This window comes from Salmo trutta, chromosome 37, assembly GCF_901001165.1.
Source record: "Salmo trutta chromosome 37, fSalTru1.1, whole genome shotgun sequence".
Classification (NCBI taxonomy): Eukaryota; Metazoa; Chordata; class Actinopteri; order Salmoniformes; family Salmonidae; genus Salmo; species Salmo trutta.
The window spans coordinates 25,328,418-25,341,365 of NC_042993.1; the positions used below are offsets into that span (position 1 = coordinate 25,328,418).

Sequence of the window (12,948 nt, forward strand, 5' to 3'; positions counted from 1 at the left end):
AATTGAGATAATTTGCATCAATTGGAGGTGTACCTGTGGATTTATTTCAAGGCCGACCTTCAAACTCAGTGCCTCTTTGCTTGACATCATGGGAAAATCAAAAGAAATCAGCCAAGACCTCAGAATTTTTTTTTAGAGCTCCACAAGTCTGGTTCATACTTGGGAGCAATTTCCAAACGCCTGAAGGTACCACGTTCACCTGTACAAACAATAGTAGGCAAGTATAAACACCATGGGACCACACAGTCGTCACACCGTTCAGGAAGGAGATGCGTTCTGTCTCCTAGAGATGAATGTACTTTGGTGCCAAAAGTGCAAATCAATCCAAGAACAACAGCAAAGGACCTTGTGAAGATGCTGGAGGAAACAGGTACAAAAGTATCTATATCCACAGTAAAGCGAGTCGACATAACCTGAAGGCCGCCCAGTGAGGAAGAAGCCACTGCTCCAAAACTGCCATAAAAAAGCCAGACTATGGTTTGCAACTGCACATGGGGACAAAGATCATATTTTTTGGAGAAATGTCCTCTGGTCTGACGAAACAAAAATAGAAGTGTATGGCCATAATGACCATCGTTATGTTTGGAGGAAAAAGAGGGAGGCTTGCAAGCCGAAGGACACCATCCCAACCGTGAAACACGGGGGTGGCAGCATCATGTTTTGGGGGTGCTTTGCTGCAGGAGGGACTGGTTAGATGGCATCATGAGGAAAGAAAATTATGTGGATATATTGAAGCAACATCTCAAGACATCAGTCAGGAAGTTGAAGCTTGGTCGCAAATGGGTCTTCCAAATGGACAATGACCCCAAGTATACTTTAAGTTGTGGCAAAATGGTTTAAGGACAACAAAGTCAAGGTATTGGAGTGGCCATCACAAAGCCCTGACCTCAATTCTATAGAAAAATTGTGGGCAGAACTGAAAAAGTGTGTGCGAGCAAGGAGGCCTACAAACCTGACTCAGTTACACCAGCTCTGTCAGAAGGAATATTATTGTGGGAAGCTTGTGGAAGCCTACCTGAAACATTTGACCCAAGTTAATCAATTTAAAGGCAATGCTACCAAATACTAATTGAGTGTATGTAAACTTCTGACCCTCTGAGAATGTGATGAAAGAAGTAAAGGCTGAAATAAATCATCTCTCTACTGTTATTCTGACATTTCACATTCTTAAAATAAAGTGGTGATCCTAACTGACCTAAAACAGGGAATTTTTACTTGGATTAAATGTCAGGAATTGTGAAAAACTGAGTTTAAATGTAATTGTCTAAGGTGTATGTAAACTTCTGACTTCAACTGTATATATCCCACTTAAGACACTCCTCCTTCTCTCCAATCCTTACATTTTATGGTTTAACAGGAAAAGAGTAACGTACCAAACCCTTATTACTCCCTTCAGGGGACCTGTCCTCACCTCCTGACCTCAACCCCTCCTTCACCTAATCCACAGATGTCCATCTGTCTCACCTGTATCAACACGTTGCTCTCCTCTTGTCCACCCAACACATTCCAAAGCTATCTGTCTTTCTACAGACACCCAGTCTCTTTCATTCCTTAATATACTATGCGTCTGATCTATCATGTCTTTAATATCTCAATGTTCAAAATGTTGAATCCAACACAGGCAACATCCGCATTGAGCTAAAGGCTAGAGTTGCTGCTTTCAAAGAGCGGAAACACTAATCCAGACGCTTATAAGAAATGACGCTACGCCCCCTGACAAACCATCATACAGGTAAAGCGTCAATACAGAACTAAGATCGAATCCTACTACACAGACTCTGACACTCGTCGGATGTGGCAGGACTTGCAAACTATCACGAATTACAAAGGGAAACCCAGCTGAGCGCTGCCCAGTGACTCGAGCCTACCAGACAAGCTAAATTCCTTCTATGTTCGCTTCGAGGCAAGCAACATTGAACCATGCGTGTGTGCACTAGTTGTTCTGGACGATTGTGTGATCACGTTCTCCGTACCCAATGTGAGTAAGAACTCTACCCAGGTTAACATCCACATGGCCGCAGGGCTAGACGGAATACCAGGACGCGTACTCAGAGCATGCGCTGACCAGATCGCAAGTGTCTTCACTGACATTTTCAACCTCTGCCTGACCAAGTCTGTAATACCAACATGTTTCAAGCAGGCCACCATAGTCTCTATGCCTAAGAAGTTCAAGGTAACCTGTCAAAATGACTACCGCCCCTTAGCACTCACATCTGTAGCCATGAAAGGCTTTGATAGGCTGATACTTGGCTCACATCAACGCCATCATCCCAGAAACCTTGGACCACTCCAATTCACATACTGCCCAAACAGATCCACAGATGATGCAATCTCTACTGCACTCCACACTATCCTTTCCCACCTGGACAAAACAAACCGAGATGAGAATGCCGTTCATTGACTACAGCTCAGCATTCAGCACCATCGTGCACTCCAAGCTCATCACTAAGCTAAGGTCCTTGCGACTGAATACCTCCCTCTGCAGCTGGATCCTGGAACAGCTTCTACCCCCATGCCATAAGATTGCTAAATAGTTAACAAAATAGCATTAACCTTTTTTGCACCAACTCTTTTTGACTCTATGCACACACACTGGACTCTACCCACACACCCACACATGCAGTACCAGTTTGGACACACCTACTCATTCAAGGATTTTTCTTTATTTGTACTATTTTCCACATTGTTGAATGATAGTGAAGACATCAACACTATGAAATAACACATATGGAATCATGTAGTAACAAAAAAAGTTTTAAACAAATCAAAATATATTTTATATTTGAGATTCTTCAAATTAGCCACCCTTTGCTTTGATGACAGCTTTGCACACTCTTAGCATTCTCTCAACCAGCTTCATGAGGTAGTCACCTGGAATACATTTCAATTAACAGGTGTGCATTGTTAATAGTTAATTTGTGGGATTGATTTCCTTCTTAATGTGTTTGAGCCAATCAGTTGTGTTGTGACAAGGTAGGGGTGGTATACGGAACATAGCCCTATTTGGCAAAAGACCAAGTCCATATTATGGCAAGAACAGCTCAAATAATCAAAGAGAACCAACAGTTCATCATTACTTTAAGACATGAAGGTCAGTCAATACGGAACATTTGAATGTTTCTTCAAGTGCAGTCTCAAAAACCATCAAGTGCTATGATGAAACTGTCTCTCATGAGGATTGCCACAGGAATGGAGCCTCAGAGTTACCTCTGCTGTAGAGGATACATTCATTAGAGTTAACTGCACCTCAGAACTTGCAGCTAAATAAATGCTTCACAGAGTTCAAGTAACAGACACATCTCAACATCAACTGTTCAGAGGGGACTTCTTGAATCAGGCCTTCATGGTCAAATTGCTGCAAAGAAACCACTACTAAAGGACACCAATAATAATAAGAGACTTGCTTGGGCCAAGAAACACGAGCAATGGACATTAGACCGGTGGAAATCTGTCCTTTGGTCTGATGAGTTCAAATTTGAGATTTTTGGTTCCAACCGCCATGTCTTTGTGAGACGCAGAGTAGCTGAACGGATGATCTCCGCATCGGTGGTTCCCACCGTGAAGCATGGAGGAGGAGTTGTGATGGTGTGAGGGTGATTTGCTGGTGACACTGTCAGTGATTTATTTAGAATTGAAGGCACACTTAACCAGCATGGCTACCACAGCATTCTGCAATGATACACCATCCCATCTGGTTTGCGCATAGTGGGACTATCATTTGTTTTTCAACAGGACAGTGATCCAACACACCTCCAGGCTGTGTAAGGGCTATTTGACCAATAAGGAGAGTGATAATGTGCTGCATCAGATTATCTGGCCTCCACAATCACCCGACCTCAGCCAAATTGAGATGGTTTGGGATGAGTCGAACCTCAGGGTGAAGGAAAAGCAGCCAAAAGTACTCAGCCTAGGTGGGAATTCCTTCAAGACAGTTGGAAAAGCATTCCAGGTGAAGCTGGTTGAGAGAAAGCCAAGAGTGTGCAAAGCTGTCATCAAGGCAAAGGGTGGCTATTTGAAGAATCTCAAATATAAAAATATGTTTTGATTTGTTTAACACTCTTTTGGTTACTACATGTTTCCATATGTGTTATTTCATAGTCTGTCACGACTTCTGCCGAAGTCGGTCCCTTTCCTTGTTCGGGTGGCATTCGGTGGTCGACGTCACCGGTCTTCTAGCCATCACCGATCGCCGATCCACTTTTCATTTTCCATTTGTTTTGTCTTTGTTTTACACACCTGGTTTCGATTCCCCAATTATACGTTCATTATTTAACCCTCTGTTTTCCCCATGGTTTTTGTGTGTGTTTGTTGTATGTATTTTTGTCCTTTTGTGTGGGCTTGGTAATACTACATGTATTTGTTAATTTTGAGTAAAGTTACTTTTATTAATCATCTCTGCTGTCCTGCGCCTGACTCCTACACCCAGACTGTTACATAGTCCTGGAATTAGTAGATGTATCCAAACTTTTGACTGGTACTGTACTTACACTGACACTTGAACACATACACACACACACTCACTCACACATAACACGTACACACAGACACACATTTGCAACACACACACTTTCACACTCTATCCTGTTGCCTAGTCACTTTACCCCTACCTATTAGTACATATTTACCTCAATTTCCTCGTACCCCTGCACATTGACTAGGAACTGATATCCCATGTTTTTATCCAAAATGGTATTTGTTAGATTTGTATTAGCTGAGTGGAATGTATAGAAAACCACACATAGACCACTCTGCATTCACATTCACATGCTAAAGTTTGTGTATTGTGATTAATTAGACATATGCTATACACACCAGTGGAGGCTCCTCAGAGGAAGGGGACGACCATCCTCCTCAGTGAATTTCAGAAATTTTTTAATAGTGGAACATTAAAAAAAAGTTATCCTTTTTAGATAAAACTTTACAAAATATATTCACGTCACCAAATAATTGATTAAAACACTGAAGAATGAAGGTCTACAGTAGCCTCAACAGCACTCTCTGGGGTAGCACCATGGCGTAGCCGGAGGACAGCTAGTTTCCGTCCTCCTCTGTATATTGACGTCAATACAAAACTTAGGAGGCTCATGGTTTTTACCCCCTTCAAAAGATTTACACAGTAATTATGAGAACTTCCGGAAGACGTTCTCCAACCTATCAGAGCTCTTGCAGCATAAACTGACATGTCCACCCAATCAAGGGATCAGAGAATGAATATGGTACTGAAAACATAACCTACAGCTAGTACTGCAGTGCATAAAATATGGTGAGTAGTTGACTCAGAGACTATAGGTGAAATTTTTTTAACAAAATTATTTTGTCAAAAATGAAGGAAAAGCAAGAGATAGAGAGTTATATTTCGTGGTATTCTTTTTCTCACTTTCTCTTTCTTAGTTAGTGAATACAGCTAGCTAGTTTTGCCTACTCAAACACCAGTGTCAAACAGAGAGGGATGCTATGTTAGCTAACTGGCTATGGCTAAACTGTGTGCAGTAACATTGTAAACTTTTATTCGTAGCTCATGATGGCTATAGGGAATATTTGAGTATCATGTAGTAGCCTAAACCTATCGATGTTACATTGAACTGGGTGAATGGAATATGAATGACAGTCATTCAATATGCTGTAATAGAAATAAAAATAATGTCTCCCCTGATCTAAAACGGCACGACCGCCAATGATATGCACCATGTACCTTTTAACAGTTCATGCAGTGGCTTATTATGAAATCATGATATTGTATTATCATGTCTGTATGTGTGCTCTTTAGTTTGCTTCAGTTGATGTATAACTAAACTTTCACTTCATTGTGATGTGGATATACTTTCCAGGGTGACTGCTCCAGAAGATAGAGCTCCCCGCAGCGCAGTGAAAATGTAACAAGGTCAAGGACAATGTGATACTGTATTTCTGATTTAGTTTCTCCTCTCTCAATGAACTCTGCACAGTCCAGAGTGGCCTTAATACGATGATTAATACAAAAAAATGATTACTCAAACCCCTGTGTTGAAATTCCTTCTGACGGGATGAAGTAGATGAACTGTGAGTGGGACACCCTGTCTGTAGCTGAACACAGCTCTGGTTGACAAAGTCTTGAAAAGAGGCCATGTTGTACACTTTGTTGTTGTAAAGAGGATATAACACCGCATATATTTGTGAAACATGACTTGAATTCTTAAGTGTAAGCTAAATGTAAGATCTCCTTGTCTTAGATGATACAAAACAACGTTTTTTTTACTATGTTCACAGTCAAATGTATATCAAGCTAAAGATACAACTGATTTGCAAGAGGGATGAGATTTCAAAAACATTCACAGATAGTTAGTTATTGTAGCAGTACTGTAAGGTGATATAGTCCTTCAACATCATTCATGAATCCTTAATCAACCTTAGGTTTCCTTCGTAACAGTGCAATACAACTTTATTGTTGTTGATGTATATACTGTATGAATATATATATATATATATATATATATATATATATATATATATATATATATATAGATTTTTTGTCTACCGTAGTAAGAAAATGCGTAAATGTATTGTTACATACTATAGTTTCACTGGACATTAGAATTATTCCATTAGATTATCCCCCGTCCCAAATACAGACTTTCGCCTTTTTCAGAAACATGTCAGACTTTTACATTGAAGGATGGAAGGGGTGTGGCCCACGCTCTGGAAAAGCAGAGTCAAATCAACTCCCAACTATTTCACATCTCTCAATAACCTTCTTACGACTTGTTGTTAAACATCACATTCTCAAACTTGACTATCTTCCCTCCTTCAGTATCTACCTCCTTTTGCTCCCAAGTCTCCACTTCCCCATTCCTTTGCTCATAGCGGTGGATTCGCACCTTTCCCGTCGTGGGGAGTGGGCATGGGAGACCCCTCGCTGCCTCTTTGTAGAGAAGCTGTTTCATGACATCTTGACTGAGTTGAGTTATGCCTGATGGATCCAGAAAATTACCCTGGTCTACCTTTGAAAAGGGAGATGGTGAGTTCTTGACCTCGGGCGTTGGTAAGGCTGCCCGCTCCCATCTTGATGGGGAAAGTGACCGCTGTGCAGGTTGTTGTCTCAGTGTTGTCTTGACCTCAAACTTCAACTCACTCTTTGGCAAGGCTGCACGCTCCCATCTCGATGGAGAAGGCTCTTGCACAGGAGCTCGCACTAGCGTCTTGACCTCAGACGTTGGTAAAGCATTGCGCTCAAATCTCGATGGAGATGGTGAATGCTGTACAGGAGGTTGAGGACGTAGCAATGTGGTTTTTACCTGAGTGTGAGGAAAGGGTGTCAGAAGACGTCCTCTTTTTTGCCCCCCGGTGTTGCCGCTACCGCCATCTACCCCTGCCCTTTGTATCTCCGGCATGATTCCGGCCATGGTGGCTCGCATTGTGGGGTCTCTCTGCACCATCCTACAGACAGCGTTACAGTACTGCTGGCCTTGGAGACTGAGGGTCTCCTGGATCTTAGTTGGACAGACACTGGGGGTGTGCAGCCTGACTCTGGCACAGAGTTCAGCAATGATTTTACCTATAGCCCACACGTCTGAACGCTGGTCGCGTTGGCCCTGCCTCTGCAGGACCTCAGGGGGAGAGTAGGCCTCGTTGCCCAGATTCACAGCAGAATTTAGGCCATTTCGGAAGAATTTGGCCAGCCCCATATCAATGATCACAGCTCGGTGAGTGTCATGCTCTATCTGGAAGAGATAATTTGAGAGGGGTTGAGAAATATTGTTTTATTTCTAGTCTATTCATTTACAGTGATAATGTGATAAACAACAGATGAACAACTGCTTCTAAAGTCTTGCATCATTAATGAAGAACATCAGAATAACAAAAACAACTTCATTGCCTTTCTCACCATGATGTTGTCAGGCTTGAGGTCCTGATGGACAATATCTTTGCTGTGTAGATAAAGTAGTCCTTCACACATGCCTGTGATGATGGTGGCCTTTATAGATGGAGTCAACTGTGGGGGAAGAAAGGCTTTGATTATCAACTGATGAGCTAACTTGCACATAGAAATGTTTTTTCTTCTTCTTCAATTTAAAGTTTTATTAAGTTTTCTTGTTTTTCAATCAACCAACAAAACACATTCCACACTCGCAGATGTGGCAGACTTTAAAAAATGAAATAAAAATTAAAATAAACTAATAATAAAATTTAAAAAATGTAATTAAAAAACTAACAATAATAAAAAGAATGAAAAAAATATATAATAAATAAATAAATAAATAAATATATATAAAACTAAAATAAAGAATAATTATAAAAAAAGAAAAAAGAAATATATATATATATATATATATAATTATTAAATAAGAAAAAAGAAATATATATATATATATATATATATATATATATATATATATATATATATATATATATATATATAACTTGCAGCAGCACTATCAAGGTTCATATTAGCCATTTCCAGCCTTTGCTGAGATGACGAGCAAATAATTCATTTTTAGTTTTTACAGCACCTTACACAACATGTATCTGCTCATTTCCCTAATCACCCCATTCACTCTGTCCAATTTGAAATATAGTTGAGTAGTGGAGACCAGAGTCTATCAAACTTGGGCTGTTATAGAAATGTTTTAATAATGTTGGGAAGGCCCCCCTGAAAATCCTGTAGGCCTAGGTACTTGTTTATCAGATATTTCAGATGTAAAAGTTTTGCTATGTGAACTTTCATCAACACCGTCGTATGCATGTTTGTTGGGAGCGCTGGGATCCATAGGCCTACCTGTATTTTAGACTTTTGTGATTTGAAGATGGTTGTCTCCAGTTCCTCTCCAAAGATGAACTCCATGGGGATGATCCACTTAGAGTCCTTGAGTGTTGGAGTACCCAGAAGCTTCACTATGTTAGGATGAATTGCCTTACTGGAGTCCCAGGTCACAGAGAGAGTGTGAAAAAAAATGGTGAGAAATAGTTATGAGGGCATTGGAGTTTACAGACAGCCCAACTAATCACTTCTGTAGTGACCTTCATCAGCAACCTCATCAACACCATCTCTGATATCATCACCATTTAGCAACATACCATGATAGCACACTGTCTGTCATACTCACTTGTATACTTGACACTCTCTCTCCAGGTCTTTCCTATTGATTAAGTTTTGTGGCACCTTCTTGATTGCAGCCCAGGTGTCATTGTACTTCTCCCTGTAGATCTTCCCATAGCAGCCAGCAGCAATAGTGCTGGTGGAATACGCCATCTAGGGGGTTTGGTGGGGAGTGGGCAGTGGGGTCAAGGTCCAATAGAAATGACTAAAGCAGTGATTCTCAATCCTGGTCCTGGGGACCCAAAGGGGTGCACATTTTTGTTTTTGTCCTAGCACTACACACCTGATTCAAATCATCAAAGCCTTTTGATGAGTTAATCATTTGAATCAGCTGTGTAGTGCTAGGACAAAAACAAAAATGTGCACCCCTTTGGGTCCCCAGGACCAGGATTGAGAACCAGTGGACTAAAGCTTTCACCTCTGCATAACATTTGTTATAGTACTATTGTTATGGTAAGTACCAGTATGTACACCCTACCGTTACTTCTCTCAAAGTTACAAAGACATAGAGAGAATTCCAAACAGAAGACGATAATGAAGTGGGTGAGAAGGGTGTGTATGTTGACTACAAACTAAAGAAAACAGTGCTGCAACTGTAGAACAGAGGAATTCTACTGACAGTTTCTCACATAGTAAGGCGGAAATTCTGTTGAAAATCTAAACTGGTATTCTAATCCATTCCAAACCAACCATCTCTAACTGAGGCATTCCCAAATCCCTGATAGCAATGTAGCATATTTATGCCAGCACAATCAAAGGTTGTCAAACTCTACACAAAAACGTAAAAGTCACATGCTGTGTTATGTCATCCGTTTGTCATATACAGTACCAGTCAAAAGTTTGAACACACCTACTTATTAAAGGGTTTTTCTTTATTTTTACTATTTTCTTCATTGTAGAATAATAGTGAAGACTATATCAAAACTATGAAATAACACATATGGAATCATGTAGTAACCAAAAAAGTGTTAAAGATATCAAAATATATTGCCTTGATGACAACTTTGCACACTCTTTCCTGCCTTGATCGAGCTGCCTCGATCAATTGTAAATGCTGATATTGTGAAGTGAAACGTCTAGGAGCAACAACGGCTCAGCCACGAAGAGGTAGGCCACACAAGCTCACAGAAAGGACTGCTGAGTGCTGAATTGCGTTGCACGTAAAAATTGTCTGTCCTCGGTTGCAACACTCACTACCGAGTTCCAAACTTCCTTTGGAAGCAACGTCAGCACAAAAATGGTTTGTCGGGATCTTCATGAAATGGGTTTCCATGGCCAAGCAGCCACACAGAAGCCTCACCACCATTGGATAATATGCTGTTTTTCATGGTTCGTACTAGGCCCCTTAGTTCCAGTGAAGGGAAATCTTAACACTTCCGCATACAATGACATTCTAGAGAATTTTGTGGTTGCAACTTTGTTTCAACAGTTTGGGCAAGGCCCTTCCTTGTTTCAGCATGACAATGTCCCAGTGCACAAATCGAGGTCCATACATAAATTATTTGTCAAGAAGGGTGTGAACTGGCCTGCGCAGAGCCTTGACCTCAACCCTATCAAACACCTTTGGATGAATTGGAACGCCGACCGCTAGCTAGGCCTAATTGCCCAACATCAGTGCCTGACCTCACTAATGCTCTTGTGGCTGTATGGAAGTCCCCTCAGAAATGTTCCAACATCTAGTGGAAAGCCTTTCCAGAAGAAAATAGGCCGTTAAAGCAGCAAAGGGGGGACCAACTCCATTATAATGCCCATGATTTTGGAATGAGATGTTCGACAAGCAGGTGTTCACATACTTTTGGTCATGTAGTGTATATATACACAGTGCCTTCAGGGCCTACACACAATACCCCATAATGACAAAATGTTTTTAGAAATGCTTTTGATCATGTTGTGTTCCTTTCAGGGACCATTTGTGGCCGTCCATCATATATAATGTGGCCCTTACTTCTGTTCCCAGCACTACAATGATTTAAAAATATTTGATGTTGGGAATGACAATGCATTACAGTAAGGAATTCAGAGCTTATGCTATTTAAACAAAGATGGAATTGTTAAACTTTGAGCATGTAAGTACGCAGAATATGAAAATGCCATTTATTTCCATCAATATGCAGCTTTCTTGACATTGGCTTTACAGAAATGGCCACATTTGGTAAATCACGTTGACACCTCTAGAATGGAGCAATAACTTTTGCAATCCTCTTTACATGACATATATTTCATTCAGTGGAGGCTGCTGAGGGGAAGACGACTCATAATAATCGCTAGAACAAAGTGATTGGAATGGCATCAAATCATGTGTTTGATGTACTTGATAACATTCCCACATTCCGCTCCAGCCATCACCACAAAGCCCGTCCTCCCCAATTAAGGTGCCACCAACCTCCTGTGATTTCATTGGATACTGATATAACACACGAAAACGCCTTTGTTCTATTTTACAAAAGCAAACTTCATGATTGTTATACATGGGAAGTTAATCAAATGCAGTTAATATAATCTTAAAGGCAGTGTAGCACTTATTTCTAAATGCCAGAAACGCATATATAAAGAGTAATTTAGAGCACCCCCAAAAAAACATTCCCAAATTGCAAACTCTTAAATCAATTGTTCTTATATTGTAATGCTGTTCTAAAAGATCTGTTTGAGGTTTTCTCCATAATAGCTCTAACTTCAGGAAAAAATCCTACAAAGCCCTGTGGTCATCGTCACATGGTGAATAAAACACTTATACAATTTTAAAACAAGAAAACTGTGCCATCTGGTTTGCTTAATATAAGGAATGTGAAAAGATGTATACTTTTACTTTTGCTACTTAAGTATATTTAAAACCAACTACATTTATACTTTTACTCAAGTAGTATTTTACTGGGTGACTTTCACTTTTACTTGAGTCCTTTTCTATTTAAGTATCTTTACTTTTACTCAGGTATGATAATCGGGTATTTTTTCCATCACTGGTATTTCCACGTTATTGCTGAAATAAGATTTGAATTATATGTAGATTCTAATTGTTTCAATAGGTTGTGAATAGTGTACCAACATCCTCTTAGCCGTTTTCCATAACTAAGTGAAGTGAAGTTAAGTGCCACTTGGTGCTCAACAGCTTACCATGTTCAGTAGGCTACAGGCAACATGTTCCTCTACTACGTGAGTCATACAAATTACAATCTTGTGCTCAGGGCATTCCAGCAGTCTTACTGGTTTTTATATGCGAGTTGCATAAATTGTAAAATTGTAAACTAACAAAGAATTTGTCAAGTTAGAACCCATTTATATTAGCTACATTAATATACAGAACCAACTACGTAAATGTCAGATGAGGTCCATTATTTCCATTATTTGACTTTAAGGTCAAATCCTATTAAATGATACTTACCTCTGTCAGTTTACTTCAGGTATGACTGCTGTCTTGCTGTGTCAGGTGTAAACATAAAATAACACAACTGTGTGTCTTTACCTCTTGCCTGTCCCACCCCTAAAGTAGTCACACCCCTTTCTCTGGAAATGACAGAGAATGTGGTCGGTCTGTCATACACAGAAAGTGTGCGAGGCGCATGTGCATACTATTGTTGCATAACATTTGTTAGGGAAAGTACACTCTACAGAGTCAATTCTCTCAAAGTCACAAAGACAAAGATAGAATTCCAAAGAAAATATGACAATGAAGTGGGTGAGAAGGGTGTGTCTGTTGACAACAAACTAAAGCAAACAGTGTTGTATCTGTAGAACAGAGGAATTCTACAGACAGTTTCTCACATAGTAAGGTGGAAATTCTGTAGAAAATCTAGCCTGATACTCTAATCCATTCAAAACCAACCAACCATCTCAAACTGAAGCATTCCCAGATAGCACAGTACACTATTTATGTCAGC

At 40.2% G+C, this 12,948-nt stretch overlaps 1 protein-coding gene across 1 annotated transcript; it reads right to left on the reverse strand.

Moving 5' to 3' along the window:
* Positions 1-6,502: 6,502 nt before the first annotated feature.
* On the reverse strand, positions 6,503-12,540 carry LOC115177058 (mitogen-activated protein kinase 14). Its single transcript, XM_029737524.1, has 5 exons — positions 12,453-12,540; positions 9,081-9,226; positions 8,753-8,891; positions 7,862-7,969; positions 6,503-7,697 (listed from the first exon to the last, which is right to left on the reverse strand). Exons 2-5 carry the CDS (start codon positions 9,224-9,226, stop codon positions 6,732-6,734), a joined length of 1,359 nt encoding a protein of 452 aa, XP_029593384.1. The 5' UTR covers positions 12,453-12,540; the 3' UTR covers positions 6,503-6,731.
* Between the last annotated feature and the right edge of the window lie 408 nt (positions 12,541-12,948).

Coding starts and splice junctions, on each gene's coding strand:
- LOC115177058 (XM_029737524.1), bottom strand. CDS start 9,226: ATGGCGTATTCCACCAGCACTATTGCTGCTGGCTGCTATGGGAAGATC. Junction 7,970..8,752: donor CACAAAAGTCTAAAATACAG/GTAGGCCTATGG, acceptor CTTCCCCCACAG/TTGACTCCATCTATAAAGGC. Junction 7,698..7,861: donor TCAAGCCTGACAACATCATG/GTGAGAAAGGCA, acceptor TATCTCTTCCAG/ATAGAGCATGACACTCACCG.